Source organism: Otolemur garnettii, unplaced genomic scaffold (genome assembly GCF_000181295.1).
Source record: "Otolemur garnettii isolate 467f Iridium unplaced genomic scaffold, OtoGar3 scaffold00014, whole genome shotgun sequence".
Classification (NCBI taxonomy): domain Eukaryota; kingdom Metazoa; phylum Chordata; class Mammalia; order Primates; family Galagidae; genus Otolemur; species Otolemur garnettii.
The window spans coordinates 19,775,529-19,794,667 of NW_003852409.1; the positions used below are offsets into that span (position 1 = coordinate 19,775,529).

A 19,139-nucleotide genomic window follows, 5' to 3' on the forward strand; every position below is an offset into this window, starting at 1 on the left:
GGATTGGTACCTTCTATTACTCCTACTTTGCAGAGGAGGAAAGGGAAGTACAGAGAGGCTTAAGTAAAGCGCTCAAGGTTACAAAACTTGTCAGTTGCAAGAAGTTATCAAGCATTACTCCAGTTATCGTCTAATCTATTCCTCTGAATGAAGTTCTAACTGATTCAGATTGTAAAATCCTCATTCTTCCTAGACAATGGTGTCTTCAATAAGCAAACTGATTAATAACACATGCTATATTATGCTATATAATTACTATGTTAAGCAGAGTGCTAAGGGTTCTATATCGGATATTGCATTTTGCTCCTAAGAATCCTATTTATCTATTGTTGTCCCTATTTTAAAGGAATAAAAGAGAAATAGTGATTTTCCTTATAAAGGAAGAAAACAATATTTAGCTCATAGGGTACTATTATCAGTTAAATTATGTCCCACCCCCAAACCAAAAAAAAAGAAAACATATATGTTGAAAGCCTAACTTCTAGTATGTCAGAATGTGAACTTATTTGAAAATAGGTGATTGTAGCTGTGATCAGTTAAGATGTCATACTGGACTATAACACACCCTTAATCCAATTCGACTGACATCCTTATAAGAAGGCACAAGAGGACACTCAGAGGACAATGCCCTTGGAAGACAGAGACTGGGGTTATGCTCCCACAAGCCAAGGAATGCCCAGGGCCACCACAAACTCTAAGAGGCAAAGAAGGATCTTTGCCTACAAGAACTGGAGGGAGCACAGCCCTGCTGGCACCTTGCTTTCACTCTTTTAGACTCCAGAATTGTAAGAGAATAAAGTTACTCTATTACCACAGACCTAGAAAACTTATGCAGGTGTGATTTAAATGTTAAATGAAAAAGCGTTAAATGACAATGCTGAATGAAGAGTATTTAAAGTACCCCATAAAGAATACTTTTAAAACATCTCTGGGGTTGAGCAGGGTGGCTCACATTTGTAATCCCAGCATTTTGGGAGGCAGGAGGATCATTTGAGACTGAAAATTTGAGACCAGCCTGAGCAACATAGTGAGACCCCCATCACTACAAAAAATAAAAAATTATCCAGGTGTGGTGGCATGGTCTGGCACTCCTAGCTAGTCTGGAGACTAAGGCAGGAGGATCTCCTGAGCCTAGGAGTTCATAGCTGTAGTGAGCTATGATTGCACAGATGCACTCCAGCCTGGGTAGCAGAGCAAGACCTTGTCTTCAAAAACAAATAATTAATCAAATTTAATTAAGTAAAACAAAATATCTCTGTGTCAAGAGGAATGCTAATAATTTTCCCTTGTATGCAAAGCTATGGTATAAAAAAAGAATGCACTTCTCCAAAATGCTTATTTTACTCTAAGATTTTGTGATAAGGAAGGTAATTAACTGGTAAGCAATTTAAACTTTAAAAGAAAAAGATAGTCAAAGATTGATATTATTTAAGAGAAAAGAGATTTTTTTTTCCCAAAGGGATGCTTGAGCTACAACTCTAGACTTCTAGGAGTACCCTTACCTTTCCTAGAAACATCATGTGTTAGAGAAACATCTACATACCTATTGATACATATCACATGTATAAACATATGTACGTACACCTATAAAACTATGAACAGTCCCAAACTGAGTGAGACTCTGGGCTGGCAACTTTGGTTCTCAGCAAACAGGGTGCTAAGTCTCCCTACCTGGTCTGAGAAGGGGGTGTAATATAGAAACCATTTGACACCAACTCCTTCATATCTCTCGCTTGGTAATTACAATTTTAAAATAAGAGACTGAGCAGGGTGCTTATAGGAATGGTCATAGTTCTTGAGGGACGCTCTGGGAATAGGAGATGGAGATGTTTTCAGCCTGGAGACAAGTCTCAAGCGACTTAGTGCCCTAAAGAGATAAGATCCGTGGCTGTTAATAAAGCAGGTGTTGGACTTTGAACATTTGTGGTGCATCAGGGTGGAAATTGAGCCCATGGGGAAAGCGCTCGTAGAGATCCTTAAGCACGTAGACCTTGCACGTGGGGTCTCCCACACTTGCTATATGTCGTTTCAATAAAAGGCCAGGCTACTCGAGGCTCTCCTGCACCTATGGGGAGCCTCACCGCTTGCAAGCTTGTACTTTCACTCCGTGTACTGGCTGTTTCCTGCGGGCGGAGCCAGCTGCCACAGCAGCACCCACAGTCCCCCTTAAGCGCAATCCATTCACGGTCTCGGTTAACCATCATAACAAATCTCACCTTCTTAATTAGAAATGAGGAGAGAGATTAAACTAGATCGAGAGGGTGGGTTCTCAAAACTGGGTCCAATCTGGGCTCCAAACACAAAGGAACAGTTGACCCTGCTATTTAATCACCTAGACATCTGGGCTCCCTACCTCATACCATCTTATGAGGACTAAGTAAACTTTGCATGTGAAGCGTTTACCATAGCCACACACCAAGGGCTCAAAGATGATGGTTTTGTTGCTGGTTTTGTTTGTTGTTTTCTTCTTGTGCAGTGTCACATAGCTGAGTGGAATTTCAAATGCGAGCCAATCTTACTTGAAACTCCTCTGCGTTCCTAAGCTACAGAGTATGTCACTTTCAGAAGCTGTAAATGACCTCAAACTACCTTAGAGACTGCAAGTAGGTAGGTCATGGCCAGCCAGCAGGGCAGACACTTTCTTACCGAGTAAGCCTCCTCTCACCCCACCGCACCCTCTGCTCCCCAAAGCTAGACTTGCACTTGGGGTCCTGGGTAGCTTCAGTTCGAGGGGCTGCAGAGTGTTCTCTCTTCCTCTACCTTTGCTGTTAGCCTCCAAGCTAAGTAGGCAAAACATTCCTTCCCAAGGGTGCTTTTGCTCCAGAAGGGAAGTTTTATTCTTCCCTTGGCCCATTCCTCAGATGGGAAAGCTGAGGTTCAGAGGTCTTTGCTGTGAGGTGCCACCGCTTTGACGAGGACCACTCCCGAGGGCCATGGTTTAGCAAACGGGTTCACACAGAGACTAGAGTCACGACTCACGGGCTCTGGTTAGTTTTTGACTCACTGAGTGAACTTAGGCAGGCCCCTTTCGCCCGTGGGCCTCGGCTCATCTGTACAAAGGGGACAGAAAGCAGGATTATGTGTTGCTAATGTTCTGAGTTCTTAGCTGAACGCTCACCCCTACTGGGCCGCTGGGCCCCGAGCGCTCACATTCGGTAGACTACAAACCCCAGCATGCCCCGGGGTGGGGCGGGGCATAATGATGGACAGGTGTCGCTACGAATTGGCGCAGGACAAGGGGCCCGCGGCGGCGCGTGCGCAGAGGGCGGCGAGCGGGTGGGCTGGCAGCGTTGGACGCGTCGGAACCGCGGGCGGTCAGGTAGGGGGCGGGAAGGAGGGTTGGGGACCCGGGACCGCCGCTGGAGTGGCGATCGGTGGCTGAGCAGCGGGACAGGAGTCCGTACTGGGGTGCAGCGCTGGTCCATGCCCGAATCAGGGTTTGGGGACCGGATCTGAGGGGCAGAACCGGGGTGGGGGTGGGGCCGTGAGGGGCAGGCTCGGGAGGGATTCGATGGGGCTGAGCCCGGTCAGCTGGGGGAGGGGAGCGAGGGGCTCGGAGAAGATTTGCGGTTGCAGCATCTCAGGAGGTATGAGGTAATGTGGGGACCCTGAGGAGGGACGGCGTGTAGCATCTGTGAGATGGGAGGGAAGCTGAAGGCCCTGGAGGGATCTAGGTGCAAAATTTCAGAAATGTGAAGCAGTTGGGGGCCCATGGTGAGATCTGAGGGAATCTGGGGGCGCTAGGCATCTGGCAATGTGCAAGAACGGCGACCAGACAGCAAGATCTAGGGCGATCCCGATTGCTAATGAGAAAGGATTTTTCTGGAGTGGGATCAGGGTACGATTGAGGAGTAGAGGTGAGTTCTGAGGGGAATCAGTGGGAAGCCGAGTCTTGTTAGCAAAAAGAAGGGAACTGGCTATGATCTGAAGGCAACACATCACAAGGGGTGGGTACAAAAGGAAGGAGTAGGGTTTGAGGGTGGCACAGTGACTGATGGAATGAAACAGGAGAGCAGGAATCTGAGCTATGGGATTGGGGTGTTGAACTGGAATGCAGGACTGAATGCTGCAGAGATTTGGAATCAGGGATTAAAGGATCTAAGAGGGGCTTGGAGCATATGAAGGAAGAATTGGTGAGGATTGCAATAATAGAGACCAAAAGATTGGAATTCTGCAGTAAAAGGGTTGGGAATAGAGTTTGGAGAGGATTGAATGGTAAGGTACTGCCCTAACTGGGCTAACTGAACTCTGAGTAGATTTGTGAGTTGATGTCTTGGGCTACTAAAGGAATTTTTCTGGTCTCTGCATGGGAAGTAGAGGGAGTTCTGGGGACCCAAGAACTTAAAAATAATGTACTGTGTGTGTATAAAGTTTAGCAGAGTGCAGGGGTCCCGGAACAAATTGATAAGTTTTCTGAGATCCTGAAGGAGTGTGGCAAGCCCTGAGAACGGGCAGAATCTTCCTTCCTTATTAACCAAAGATCCCTTATCATGAGGCAGGCTTGATACTGCCCCTAACACCACTTTGACAACTCCCACCTGCATCTGCTAAAAGTGCTTTGGAGAAGAAAAGAATCACCAAAGGGAGGATGAAGTTGGAAACTATTCAAGGTCATCTGCCTAAGTCCCCTTTCTTTGTACCCCCAATTGTGATAGCAAAGAGTATGAGATCTCTAGAAAAATGAGAGGGACATTATCTCAAGTCGGAATTAATCCTGTATAGCAGTGGTTCTCAACCTTCCTAATGCCATGATGTATTTTCATTGTTACAAAGGGGTTGCAACCCACAGGTTGAGAACCACTGCTATATAGGGCCCATTACACCTTGAAGAGGCCATGGCTCTGTGAATGAGGTGTTTGTGTTGGGAGAAAAACAAAACGAAAAAGGGAAACTTTTATGTGAGCATTTAGTGCTATGTCAGACTCTAGTAGTTCTTAAATAGGGTGTATTTGGCAATGTCTGGAGACATTTTGGGTTGTTCAAAGTTGAACTGGGTGGTACTACTTGCCTCTCGGGCAGACGCCAGGGGTTCTGTTAAGCTTCTTTCAATGCATGGGATAGTCCCCAAAATGAAGAATTTTCTGGCCTAAAATGTCAGTAGTGCCAATATTGAGAGATACCTTTGCCCTAGTGTCAGGTATCCTGGGTTCAGATCCTGCTTCACCAAGTGCCTTGTTGACTCTGCATCTATAAAGTGGTGTTACAATAATAGGACCTACGTCATCGGATTATTGTGAGGATTTAGTGAAGTAAATCAGAGTTCTTATGGCACCTAGTAAGTACTCAAAATTTAGTAATTTTTAGTTTTATATCTACTTTTGCGCTCAGTCTTCATAACAGCCCTTCTAACTAGGGTCTACCATATCTAGTTTTACATGGGAGGAAACTAAGGCTTAGGAAGTGACTTATTGAAGGCTCCATAGGGAGGAACAGCAGAGTCAAGCTCACACTCTGATCTCTGTAACTGGATGTTCCCTCTTTGCTGGCTTCTTCCTTGCTGGGGTCTGTTCAGTCTTTTCTTCTTAGCCCATTCCCCTCTAATGGAAAAGAAGATTGTCCAGTGAGTATCACTATCAGATTGAACTCTAAAAAAGCGGGCCAGGGTTAAATCTGATTAGGTCGGGAGGAGCCCTGGACTTTGTGCTTGGTTTGCTCTTAGCCCAGGACCAGTGGGCAGATAAGGGGAGGACCTTGAAGATAGCAGGCAGGATGAGGTACAAGGGACTAACGGGTGAAGTTTGGAGGCATTAACTTGAAAAAACAATTATGGCGTAGACAGAGGCAGAAGGCAGTCATGCTCGGAAGATAACTACTGTTCTACATGGTCTCTTTTACTTTCCCCTGGACAGACTAGTAGAATCAGCTCTAAGACTAGCTACAGAATTGCTGAAGCCAGTTCAGAAACAAAGCTGGATTGCATCTGAGGGCAAGAGACTTAGCTGGAATGTACAGGCACATCCCTAAGGAAAATATGTGATGGAAATTAAGTCAGCCTGGGAATCAAGGGCTTGAAGTCCACATTCTAACTCTGCTGCTAACTTATTATGTGAACTTGGACAAGCACTTGTCCTGTCAGCCTCAATTTATTAAAAAAAAAGTTGAATGCCATTTATTGAGCACTTATTCTGTGCATTATCTTAATCAATCCTGCCAACAATCTGTTATTCCCTAATTTTACAGATACAAAAACCAGTAGGTTAAATGACTTATCCACGGCTACATAGCAAGTGGCAAAGCAAGGATGCAAACCCAGATCTGTCTGAGTCCTATGATATAGTGTTCTAGTTTTATTAAAAGAGCTTTTCCAACCTGTAAGACCCTCTATACCTATGTCTGGAGAGTGGTCGGAATCTCAAAAGCTTATATAAGGCCCTTGAAGTAGATCATTGTTCATGGACACTGTGCTGCCTTTGTGACACTCCCTCCGTTATGTCTTTCTGGTAGAACAATCAGATTTAAAAATCACTCCTACATGTTTTTACCAGCTTCTCAGCCAGACTCTGCCTCGAGGTAGGGAACTATCACACATCTTTTTAGTCAGTGTGGTTTTTATGGCTGAGAGTTGTCCCTGGGATTTGAATCCCTGTTCTACTTCTTATAAGCTTTGAGACTTTGGACAGGTTGCTTTCTCTGAGCATTGGTTTCCTTATTTTTAAAGAATAATAATACATCCTTCACATGGTTATTATGAGAACAGGTAACAATAAATAGTTGCTTTAGGCGAGGTGGTAATTAGGAGAGGAAGGGAGTGCTGCAAGAGAACTGAGTGTTACATTGCCCGATTCTGATGATCCAAAGTGGACTCTTCAAGTCTCCCCCAAATTTTCATCCTTTTTTGTTCCTTTCCCAGGATCTTCCCGATGCTTTTATCAAAATCTCATAATTGAAGGTACACACATTATATGTAGAGAAAAGAACTGAACACAGAGTTGAGTGGGTCAAGATGAGTTGGCGATCTCCTGAGAAAAGGCTGTTGATTTTTCCCTATCGCGTGTTTTTTGAGTCACATTGGCAGCGTAGGTGTTACCCAAATGTTTGTGGAAGGTGCAAGGGGACCCTTTTAGGTCCTGCAGCGTTAGAGGAAGACAGAGACAACAGGCAAGGATTTTTTTTTTCCAGCAAACACTATTATTGATTTAATCTGACCTTGACATAGTTTAGCTAAATTTTCCTTTTCCACAAACATATTTCCTCTGGGTAGTTGTATGTGTCCCAGACCAGTACAACTTTGGAAGCATGCCTCTGTTTCCCTATAAGGCCCTACTTGTTGAATTTAATCTTAACTGTGTGCAGATACCTTAAATGCCCCAAGTAAGCTTCATCAGAATCCTCTCCCACACACAAGACTAGGTGAATGTTAGTGACCTCCTAAAAATCAGTCTTGCTAGTGGTCTTTGGTGCCATTACATTAAAACGCATGAGGAATAAATGCAGGTTAGAAAGCTTACATAAATGGGATAAACCTTGCCTCAGGAAACCCAGTCAGTGCAGGGGAGTGTTTCAATGGTAGGCTGGCTCTTTAAGTCTCGTGACAGGAAATGTAGGAATTTACATGTATTCTAGCTTTTAGGTGAAAGCTGTATTCTTGTATGTTTTTGCTCAAAATCGTATCTCCAGTGCCTTTCACAAAGGCGGACTCACAATACCTGCTCAGTAAGATTTGTTTCAAGTTGTCTGGCTTTGCTCATGGCCAGAGCCCCTCAGGGCTGATACAGGTATGGAAATAAGAGACATCTAGAGAGCTACCCCATGGTGCGGTTTCAGGCGGAGGATGAAGATTTGCAATCTTAGGTCATCTGTCTTGATACTGAGATCAGGTAAAATAATCTCCAGGAAGGCTCAGAATTTTTATTATGTAAATATATGTATCTGATGACTTACATGCAGTCTGCCTGTTGAGAAGTGTCTCTTTTCTTAGGTTGGGTGGTGGCAACATTAGCTACTACCACTGCTAATAATATTAAAAGCTATTATTTACTGTACTGTTGTTAATTTTATGCCTGGCCTGATCCTGCACTTAGTGCTTTAAACACATAATCTCATCTAATCTTAACAAGAACCTGCGAGGAAAATATTATTTAAAAGGTCCTTTTCATAGATAAACTGAGAACTTGAGAAGTTAAGTAACTTCTTGCCCAAGTCTCCAGAGTGGTTGAACTGGGATTCAAATCCAGAAAGCTTGATTCCTTGATTCCTTTCTTAATCTACTCTTAGGTTCAACCTTTCCTTTTAGTTCTAGTTCTGCTGAGCGATTTGAAATCTTCATTTCCCTTTCCTGGTCTCAGTTTCCCATCTACATTGCTCTAGAGATTACTACCAATCCTGTCATTCCACATTTAGTGTCTGGTAGAAGGAGCTGTTGTAGCTTATTTTCTGGGGTAGAGAAGTTGTGAATTCATTTGTTCATTGGTTTGTAGCAGGGGTCCTCAAACTTTTTAAATAGGGGGCCAGTTCACTGTCCCTCAGACCGTTGGAGGGCCAGACTGTGGGCCCTGGGATGAGTCAGCTGCTAAGCAGGACAGGCAGCGGTGGCAAAAACACCCAGCAGGCTGGATAAATGTCCTAGGTGGGCTGCATGTGGCCCACGGGCTGTAGTTTGAGGACACCCGGTTTGTAGCCTGGATGTCTAGCACTCTCAATCAAATTTCTCCAAAGCTGACCTTTTATTATCTTTATATGCCATGAAAGGAAAGGTTCTCAATCCTTTCAAAATTTAGTTTGTAAACTGAATGCTTCGTTAATACTACTACTAGATGTTATTATTAATACTCTTTTTGCAACCAAAAATTACTAAAATTATGATAATTAGCATTCTTGCATGGCACACCTACCACTGTCCAGCTAAGTACTTCAAATGGATTATCCCTAGTCATTACAATAATCTCTTTATAAAGCTAAGAAAACAGGCTAAGAGAGGTTAAATAAATTGCTCATTGTCCTCCGGCTTATAAATGGCAGTACCAAGATTTGATCCCAGGTCCTGTCTCACCTTGACATTCATTTTCCTGTTTTGTTTGGTTTTTCTACTACCCTTGGTTAGTTAGCTCATGTACTGGAGAAAACCCAGTGGTCCAGAATAGGCTAGATCAGGCTAGGGTATAATTAAGTAATTTTTCTGGGTCTTAGGGTAGCCAGAACAGACAACAAACCTTAAGGGGCAGGTTCTCATCTGGAGCTGAGGAGATGAGCTCAGCAGATCAGAGTGGGGAGGGAAGAGGGATGACCTAAATCGAGATGAGTTTGGAGGTCAAGAATTGATGGTACAAAGTGCACAGCAGGAAACACGTTGAAGGGATTGTGAACAGAGTCAAGATCATAAATACAGCATCTTGGGAGTTCATCCTGGTTGGCCTCAGATTTTATAGCTGGCAGAAAATGGTAGGTTACTTAAAGACTTGGGGATAGTAAGATGATTCCTTTCACCTATGTAATATTTCAGAGAGACTGAGGTCAGTTGGACCTTCCATGTGAGTCATTCTCAGTTTTAAGAATAATGACTAGATGTGCCCTTCTGAAGTCTCTATCTGCCTGTCTCATAGCTCCATTCAGGCTAGGTCCTTCAGAAAGCAGTGTTTTCAGGTCATCAAAATGGGAAAAGTTGTTCTGGCTTTTTCAAGGTCCGAGGCTATCTCTCTGCCTCATCCTTCAGTGATAATAACTCATGTTTTCCTGGAAAAGCATGGCAGCTTCAGGGCAGGAACTCCTGATATCCTCAGAGAGCCTGCGGAAGCTGCAGTCAGCTGTGATCATTTGGGGCACAGTAAATTCATTTTTTTAAGCTGATGACTTAGAGAGGCAGGAAGCTTTTTAATTAAAAAAGGTGGTATGATATTCCAGAAAACTGGGGAAAAGAATTTGCTGCTATTTTTATGAGTTGGCAGACTTGTTTAATTAGCTGATCTGCAGGGCTAGCTCTGGGAAGAACATAGATATCCTTGTACATCGGAAGGTAACATGGTCTGGATCCAGCCACCAAATGTTGCCCTCAGTCTTTTGTCCCAGATGATAGAAGAGAGAACTAAAGCTATTGGTTTAGAATTGAGAAAACTGCACGGATCCTGAATTGAGGCTTCCATCGGTATTTCTTATATTATTTGTCCCTAGACCCATGGCATTTTAAGAATTCACCATTCAGTTTCCTTTATCCACATGAGATCTATAGGCTCATGATAGGCAGTAATTTATACTTTGTTGAGGCATGGATTTGAGTTATAATGAGTTTCAAGGCTGGTGTGTGGGAGTGGGTCAGTCAGCTAATAAATCCATCTAACCTACTCTATAGCAACAGAATCTCATAACTATGTTATTATTCCTTCTTCCTATGGAGAAAATTTATATGTTATAAGGCAGCATTTCCCAGATGATGGTCTAGAGAACACTTGTTAATAATTGTTGTATGACAGTAAGAGAAACAGCTTCAAATATAATACTGGGTTAAACAGAGAAAAAATATCTGTACTGCAAGGTTCAACCATGTTTGAGGTACATGACCTGGGCCCATTTTTCTAAACTTTGGTTTCCTCATCTTTAAAATAGGCTAATAAAAATATTACCTACTTCATAGTGTCATCATGAAGATTAAGTGAGATTAAATGACTGTGGTATCTGTCACGTAGTAGGCACTAGATACATACTGTTTCTCTTGCAGTAAAAAGGAAGTGGGATTTCAGGGAGGTAGGATTGAGTTCAGGTAGATTGTGCTTGTCTGCTATGAAGTACTTGTCATTGTCAGATTGCATTTCAAAGTTACATATGGTGGAAATTTGTTGTTATAACGTGACTGCTTTCTTCTGTATGCCTGGAGAAAAAGTTGATGTCATGTGCAAAGCCTTCCTAAGATAGCTGCCCTGTCCTCAAAACCAAGCTAACTTGCCCTTCACCACCTCCTCCTCCTCCATGGTTGACCATCTGCAGATCCCAAGACTGCACAGGTGTAGCCGTAGGCTCTGCATTTAAGAACAGCTGAATTTAGCCAGGTGCCTCACCTTGCGAGACCTAGCCATTCTAATTTTAGCTATAAACTGACAATGGCATAAGACTGCAGAACACTGAGATTTCCCTGCGTCCACAGAGAGGGTGTGTTCATAATAAGCATTGGGTGAAACAGCCGGTACTCCAAAGCCAGAAAGAAATAAATTGGTCTTGATGAGGCATTACTAGTTTTTAAGTCATCTGGGCTTGAGCCTTTGGCTGTCTTAGCTGTTCACCACTATCCTGCCATAATCCACTGAGCTTTGAAATTTTACTGATTACAATTCTGGACCACTGGTTGGATGCATCATCTTTCCATTTCATTACCCGCTCCCTAGTTCAGACCCCCCCCCCATTACCTTTTTGCTATAGCTCCAAACCTGTTTTCCCCCACTCCATTCCAGCTTAGATCGTATCAGTTCCTTTCTCCAGAACATTCACTGCTTTACCACACCCTTGAAAATGAAACACAGAAGTCTCACTTTGGCTCTGAATCTTTTAGAATCAGTCTCCAATTTACTTTTCCATACCTGTTACTCTGTGTTCCCTATATTCTCCCACAGTTTTAATATAAGGATGAGAAATTAATTTAAGGATTTTTTTGTTGCAGAGCCAAATATTAGTGTTCTGTAAAAGACATGTATTATTTCATTTAATTCTAGCAGTCTTATTTCTATTGTACAGATGAAGAAAATAAAACACAGAGAGGCTAAGTGTCTTCTGTTCTCTTTCCAGTACACACAACTTGTGCTTCCCCTTGCTTTCTAACATTTATTAAAACTGTTCCTTTGCCTGGGACTCCTTTCTTCCATCTCCACCTGTCTATGCACCTGTAAGGCCAATATCAAATGGCCTTTTGAAAATTCTGTTTTCATTTAAGCTAGAATGATTCTATCCCAATCTCTATCAAACTTAGGTTTGATATTAATGAGAGTAGTTTCTGCTTTGATTATTATCTACTGACATGTTTCCTTTCCTAAAATTGGAGCATCTGAAGGGCAGGATCTGTATCCTGAAGCCTTCTCAGTATCTAGTATAATACATGATACCTAGACTTAGATGGGTAGATAGGTGAGTAGGAAGGAGGATAGTTGAATAGGGAAAATACATATTTTCTGATCTAATGTTTTGCAGATCACCTAAAGCTAATCATCTTGATTCTCTATGTCTCTGGATGATTCCTAGGCCCCAAACGTGATACAGTAAACTCTATGACATAATAAATGAAAAATCTCCATACTTTTGCTCACACAATTTTCCTTGTCCCTCATTGTCTTGTTTCTTTTAAGATGTATCTTAGAAGTGCCACCGCTTCTGAGATGCCTTCCCCAATTCCTCTAGGTAGACTCTCACGCAATGCAGAACATCCCATGGATCTCCATGTTACACTTTTTTCCTTTCACTGCAGGCAGTTTTTCTATGCTTTGCTCCTAGTAAAAATTATGACTGAAAACTTCACAAAATATGACAGTAATCATTAGCATTTGTTACAAGTATATTGCTTGGAAGGTGCTATACTAAGTTTGTCTTTATCCTTTTTTTTAACTCTTACAATTACCAAGTAAGATACACACCATTATTATTTCTATTTATCAGGTAGAAACAGCCTTAGGAAGTTTGAGTTACTTCCTGAGTTCACATAACAAAGTAATTATCTGCAACTCTGGAACCTGAATTACTGTCCTCTAGCCAATGCTTTGTCTGTTTTGTTTCCCTATGTCACCATTAGCTAATACATAATAAACCTCCATAAAAGAGTTGTTAAATACAGGGATGACTGAGTGATCATAGCTATTATCCAAATGTTTCTTAAGTGAATTAATTTGTACAGGCGGTGGAAAATGAATGATTTTTTTTTTTCTCTTTAGCAGGAATTGACCCTCTGGGGCATGAATACTGAGCTATTCAGTTCTGGGCTGTGCTAGTAGGACCCTAAAACAGAAGAGCAATGGCTGCCGCAGCTGCTTCTCACCTGAACCTGGATGCCCTCCGGGAAGTGCTGGAATGCCCCATCTGCATGGAGTCCTTCACAGAAGAGCAGCTGCGGCCCAAGCTTCTGCACTGTGGCCATACCATCTGCCGCCAGTGCCTGGAGAAGCTGTTGGCCAGTAGTATCAATGGTGTGCGCTGTCCCTTCTGTAGCAAGATCACTCGCATAACCAGCTTAACCCAGCTGACAGACAACCTGACGGTGCTGAAGATCATTGATACAGCTGGGCTCAGCGAGGCCGTGGGGCTGCTCATGTGCCGGGCCTGTGGGCGGCGTCTGCCCCGGCAGTTCTGCCGGAGCTGTGGCTTGGTGTTGTGTGAGCCCTGCCGGGAGGCCGACCACCAACCTCCTGGCCACTGTACGCTTCCTGTCAAAGAGGCCGCAGAGGAGCGGCGTCGGGACTTTGGAGAGAAGTTGACCCGTCTGCGGGAGCTTATGGGCGAGCTGCAGCGGCGGAAGGTAGCCTTGGAAGGTGTGTCTAAGGACCTTCAGGCAAGGTATAAAGCAGTTCTCCAGGAGTATGGGCACGAGGAGCGCAGGATCCAGGAGGAGCTGGCTCGCTCTCGGAAGTTCTTCACAGGCTCCCTAGCTGAGGTTGAGAAGTGCAACAGTCAGGTGGTGGAGGAGCAGAGTTACCTGCTTAACATTGCAGAGGTGCAGGCTGTGTCCCGCTGTGACTACTTCCTGGCCAAGATCAAGCAGGCAGATGTAGCACTGCTGGAGGAGACAGCTGATGAGGAGGAGCCAGAACTCACTGCCAGCTTGCCTCGGGAGCTCACCCTGCAAGATGTGGAGCTCCTTAAGGTAGGCCATGTTGGCCCCCTCCAAATTGGGCAGGCTGTTAAGAAGCCCCGGACAGTTAACATGGAAGATTCCTGGGCCATGGAAGCTGCAGCCTCTGCTGCCTCGACCTCTGTTACCTTTAGAGAGATGGACATGAGCCCCGAGGAAGTGGTTGCCAGCCCTAGAGCCTCACCGGCGAAACAGCGGGGTCCCGAGGCAGCCTCCAGTATCCAGCAGTGCCTCTTTCTCAAGAAGATGGGGGCCAAAGGGAGCACTCCAGGCATGTTCAATCTTCCAGTCAGTCTCTACGTGACCAGTCAAGGCGAGGTGCTGGTGGCAGACCGTGGCAACTACCGTATACAAGTCTTCACCCGCAAGGGTTTTTTGAAGGAAATCCGCCGCAGCCCCAGTGGCATTGACAGCTTTGTGCTAAGCTTCCTTGGGGCTGATTTGCCTAATCTCACTCCCCTTTCAGTGGCCATGAACTGTCATGGGCTGATTGGTGTTACTGACAGCTACGATAATTCCCTCAAGGTATATACCTTGGATGGCCACTGCGTGGCCTGTCACAGGAGCCAGTTGAGCAAACCATGGGGCATCACAGCCCTGCCATCTGGCCAGTTTGTAGTAACTGATGTGGAAGGTGGAAAGCTTTGGTGTTTCACTGTTGACCGAGGAGCTGGGGTGGTCAAATACAGCTGCCTCTGTAGTGCTGTGCGGCCCAAGTTTGTCACCTGTGATTCTGAGGGCACCGTCTACTTCACCCAAGGCTTGGGTCTCAATCTGGAGAATCGGCAAAATGAGCACCACCTGGAGGGGGGCTTCTCTATTGGCTCTGTGGGCCCTGATGGCCAGCTAGGCCGCCAGATTAGCCACTTCTTCTCTGAGAACGAGGATTTTCGTTGCATTGCTGGCATGTGCGTGGATGCTCGTGGTGATCTCATTGTAGCTGATAGCAGTCGCAAAGAAATTCTCCATTTTCCTAAGGGTGGAGGCTACAGTGTCCTCATTCGAGAGGGACTTACCTGTCCAGTGGGCATTGCCCTGACTCCTAAGGGTCAGCTACTGGTCTTGGACTGTTGGGATCATTGCATCAAGATCTACACCTACCATCTGAGAAGATATTCCACCCCTTAGGGGATGAGAAATACCAGTTACTTCTGCTCGCCAGCCAGCTTCCCCTTCCCTTAGTCCTTGGTTGTTGATGGTACTATAGAGTAGGTTTAACCTATGTCCTAATTCCAGCTGGGTAGTCCTAAAATTTTAGAAACTGTCTTTTAGTGTTTTTTATAAGTTGTTATTTCTCCCCATCTCCCACCTAAATTTAGAGCTTTAACAGATGTACTGTCCAAATAGGACCTATGATAGTGTTAGTTTGATTAGACATTAAGCACTTTCCAGGCTTCAGTAGAGGGAGTCCGTTTAGCCTTTTGCCTTGTGTTTGAAATTTGCCCCTGTATTAAATCCTTGTTGATTTCTTGCTTTTGGCTTTGATGTCCTTGGTCCATTGTTTCCTCCCTATTATTATGTGCTTCATCTGTAGTGCTTTCTCTTCGAATCTGGTTGGTTTCAGTGTGCATGCTCCAGGAGGATCTGCTCCACCTCTCAGTGACACTTTGACATCGTATTCCTGTAGCATGATGTCTCAGGTCTGAGCACCTTTACCTGTGTGAAAGCTTATTCATTTAGTCCCACCAGAGGTAACATACAATCCCTTTAAGATGCAGTACCCCTCGGTGGGAGGATCTATGCCATCTTGGATTTGTCTGCCATGGTAGATATGACAAAGATGGATGGACCCTAGTCGATTGGTGTTGAAGACTTCAGCTGGAAATTGCTTGCATTGTAAAGAAGCACATACAGATTGGCATCATGCCAAACATAGGAAGATGGGAATAAGCAAACCTAAATATTAATATCGTCAGCGTACTTGGATAGATCCTAGGCCTCGTCATTTTTAATACTGCCACTCTACTGGCCTGTGCTAAGAGTTGTCTGAGGAATTGTACAACACAGGCCAGGGCCACCAAAATGGGGAGGTACACATATCTCATTTTCATTACTAAAACAGACAAAACTATTGGATCGTTATTCTGTATTTTCCTCAAGTAAGTGCATACTATTTGGTTTTAAGATTTATTTCCATTTCTCTATCAAGCATTAAATAATTGGTAACTGTTTCTTTATCACTGGTGTTCATGTCTTTTAATTAAATAGGGGATTTGGGAGAGAAAGAGAGGGCTAACTTATACCATGTTTTACTTCTTTATCTGACGCTGCATTCTTTGAGACCACAGGTATCTCATCCAGCAGGAAGTCAGCCAAAAGCACCATTATATAAAGACAGTCCAAATCCTGCCCTCACATACATATGTACACAATCGTCCCCAAAGTTAGAGTCACCAACATGCTGTTTTAAATCAAGTCTCTTCTATTTGTTACATCTTTATGTAATAATTAGAGTTCAAAAAAGGAAGATAGGGATGGCGCCTGTGGCTCAAAAGAGTAAGGCGCTGGCCCCATATGCAAGAGGTGGTGGGTTCAAAACCCAGCCCCAGCCCCCCCCCAAAAAAAAATGCAAAAAAAAAAAAGGAAGATAATGGTATGCTTTTAAGAAGATCAGAAGTGAGTGAGAGAATCTGAAAAGGTTTCTCAGGCTTTGGTAAACACCAAAGCAAATTTATCTTGCTCTTTGAGTGCTGGGGTGATGGCAAGCCCTTGCTTTCATGGAAATACAATTTGTTAACCTGAGCTATTCAAAATTGTTTTTATAGTAATAGTGTAGTTTTTTTGTTTGTTTGTTTTTTTGCTTCCGTGACAGCTGCCAAAAGCCAGGTAAAGAGGTAATTAAAGCGATTTTGAACTTGTTTGTCTTGTGCTTTTCACCTGAAAAAGTCCTATGTTCTGATTATGAAATTGCATCCGATTTGCAAAGATTGTATAATTGAGAGGAAATTGATTCAATTAAAAGTGCATCACAAATGACTACTGGTTATTAGAGCCACTTTATCTGTGGGGGTACCAGCAGCAGGAGATCTGTTTTTGCTGTCAGTGAGGAACTTGCTGAGGCAGTAACAGCAGCTCATGTCTTTGACACATGGTTTGAAGCAGGAAATGAATATGATATTGTGGATTGGCTTGAGGTAAACGTGGCCAGGAGTCTTGCAGCTGCCCAGACTTTTGGAAGGAAATGGTTGGCATTCAGCATTTTGATCCATCCCCATCTCTAAACTGTACTCATGCCTTGGCCCTCGAGTAAAGCGGATATCTGCTCAGAATGGAAGTGCGATCTGAATGAGATTTTTTGTTTGTTTCTTTGTTTTCCCTTTAATGTGAATATTTTAGGCTGTGCTTAGTATAGTCTATTTTTAATTACCTGCCATGTTGACTAAATTGCACACCATGGCCCCAAGAAACTAATTTGTTCAATTACAACAGTTAGTTTTGTTTTGTTTTTTAAAGTACCCTTATCTAAACAAGGTCTTATATTCAAGTCTATTATGTAAAATGGATCAAAGAGCAGCTGCTCAGGGAAGCAGGTTTGTGGAGCTGGAGAAGAGGCTGTTTTCTCCCCTCCCTTCACCTCCTGTGCTACCATGACAAACTCTTAGGAATCTACAGAATACTTTAGGAAAACTGGAAAATCAGTAACCTGCAGCATTGCTAATCCTCCGGGTCCAGCTTATTAGCCATCGTGCCTTGGACAACCCAGGTAACTCTTCTTCAGAAAAATGACAATAATGATCGCTACCTCCAGGAGGGGTGTGAGATAACAAATATGAAAATGCTTGGTTTCATTCCTGCAATGTTCAATAAATGACAGCTGTTACTAACTTCTTTTATTGAGTTTCTTCATGTCTGCTGGTGTGCGGTGACCCAACCATCCCAAACAAGACCTTCCGTCTTGCCTACCTTCTTGTGTTACACATTTCTATTTGACAATCAAAAGCTGTCTGAGGAACTTCTGCCCCGTAGCCACAAGTCTCCAAATATTTCTGTTCACCTGTTCCTTCTACTATCTCCATTTCATGTTTCTATTATTATATAAATCACTGTGTTGACACTATCTGTCCATATATCTGAGCTTTACTGGAGGCTAACTACCAGCATACAGCATACTGCCTAGTATAGAATATGTTATTTGTCTTACTTACTGGACCATAGTAACCTGAATCTTCCTTCCACCCCTTCACATTAGATAAAAAGGGATATGCACACAAGCTATTTTATAAAGGATGTAAGAGACCCATGGCAAACAATGAGCGTTGGTTAAGAAGTTCCTCCTTCCTTTATTATTCTGAGTAATTTATGTAGAATTTAAGGTTTGGAAGCAGTGATTCATATAGTGTTTATTGAGCACTGACTGTGGGGCAGGCACTCTGCTGGGTGTTTAGAAAAGAAAAACTTTTTCCTCTTAAATTATTCCACAGTCTTTGTCGTGTGAAGTGTTTGAAATCTAGTGTTCTAGCACCCTGAACTTCCTCGAAGGCCAGAGGTAGGCAGCGTCCGAGTTACTGTGAGAATCAATCCCAGTGTGTGAGCTAGACTGCAGAGGGGCAGGCCGGCCATTATTTTAATCAGGAAAAACTTGGCTTGAGTTTTACAGTGTTCCTCTGGGTAAGGCAAGTAATGCTTAAGTAGTTGTACTTTTAATCTAGTACTAATTAATGGCCTCTTAAAAGTGAAGTGTTACCCTGCTCCCTAGGGGGGTAATGGAAGGCAGAACCTAGTATGTGACTCACCAGGTCTCTCCCCTGCACCTGACTGGGATGCTGATTTGCACTCAGATATGCAGCCCTCAAGGCATCTCAAAACAAATTACAGATAGGAACCAGCAGATGCCTGGGCAGGGCTCTGGTAAAGCAGAAGGCTGTTTAGCAGAATACACTTAGACTCCAGACCTATGGCTTTATCTTGTCAATATCATTAATATTCATGGGACCCTGGCTAAGTCTGAAGTTAGTGAGGCAGCTCCAGGACAGGTAGCATATTCTAATGGGAATATCACTGGACTTAGAGTCAAGGCTGTGTCTGAATCACAGCTCTACAGTGCAGCTGGCTACGTGCCCTCAGGTGATCACCACACCTCTGGATGTCAGTTTCCCTTTCTATAAGAATGTTGCACTAGGTCCCCAAAACCCCTTCTAGCTCTATGATTTCATTAATTTGTTAACCAACTGGAATTATGGTTGAGTTTTCCCTCAATGTGTTTGCATAATCTTTGCTCTAATTTTATTGTGTTTCATTAGAATGGTGGTTTGAAAAAAATATACTTTGGAATCAGCCGTGCCTTGGCCCAGCTGCTTCACTACTCCAAGTGTTGTGACTTTGTCTCACTCATGAGCTGTCATCACTCTGCTGAGCTAAAGTTTCTTCATCTGGTAAAAGAAAATGA

The 19,139-nt window shown here is 43.6% G+C and overlaps 2 protein-coding genes across 6 annotated transcripts in view; one reads left to right on the top strand and one right to left on the bottom strand.

The window, feature by feature from the left end:
• ASTN2 (astrotactin 2) overlaps window positions 1–19,139 on the bottom strand; it is a 655,276-nt gene that overhangs the window by 218,016 nt on the left and 418,121 nt on the right. For 3 of the 4 annotated variants that reach the window (XM_012802449.1, XM_012802448.1, XM_012802450.1), the window contains exon 1: window positions 3,005–3,028. The exons of the other annotated variant lie outside the window; for it this stretch is intronic. The gene's annotated coding sequence lies outside the window, so the exon portion shown is untranslated. Of the gene's footprint in view, window positions 1–3,004; window positions 3,029–19,139 lie in introns of those variants that run through there. 4 annotated transcript variants of the gene reach the window in all.
• TRIM32 (tripartite motif containing 32) lies at window positions 3,248–16,225 on the top strand. Of its 2 annotated transcripts, none has more exons than XM_003785248.3 (2): window positions 3,248–3,319; window positions 12,843–15,928. In XM_003785248.3, exon 2 carries the CDS (start codon window positions 12,920–12,922, stop codon window positions 14,879–14,881), a length of 1,962 nt encoding a protein of 653 aa, XP_003785296.1. In that variant the 5' UTR covers window positions 3,248–3,319; window positions 12,843–12,919; the 3' UTR covers window positions 14,882–15,928. The 2 variants fall into 2 exon arrangements, with proteins under 2 accessions (XP_003785296.1, XP_012657905.1); XM_012802451.1 differs by having other exon boundaries at window positions 3,249–3,319; window positions 12,840–16,225.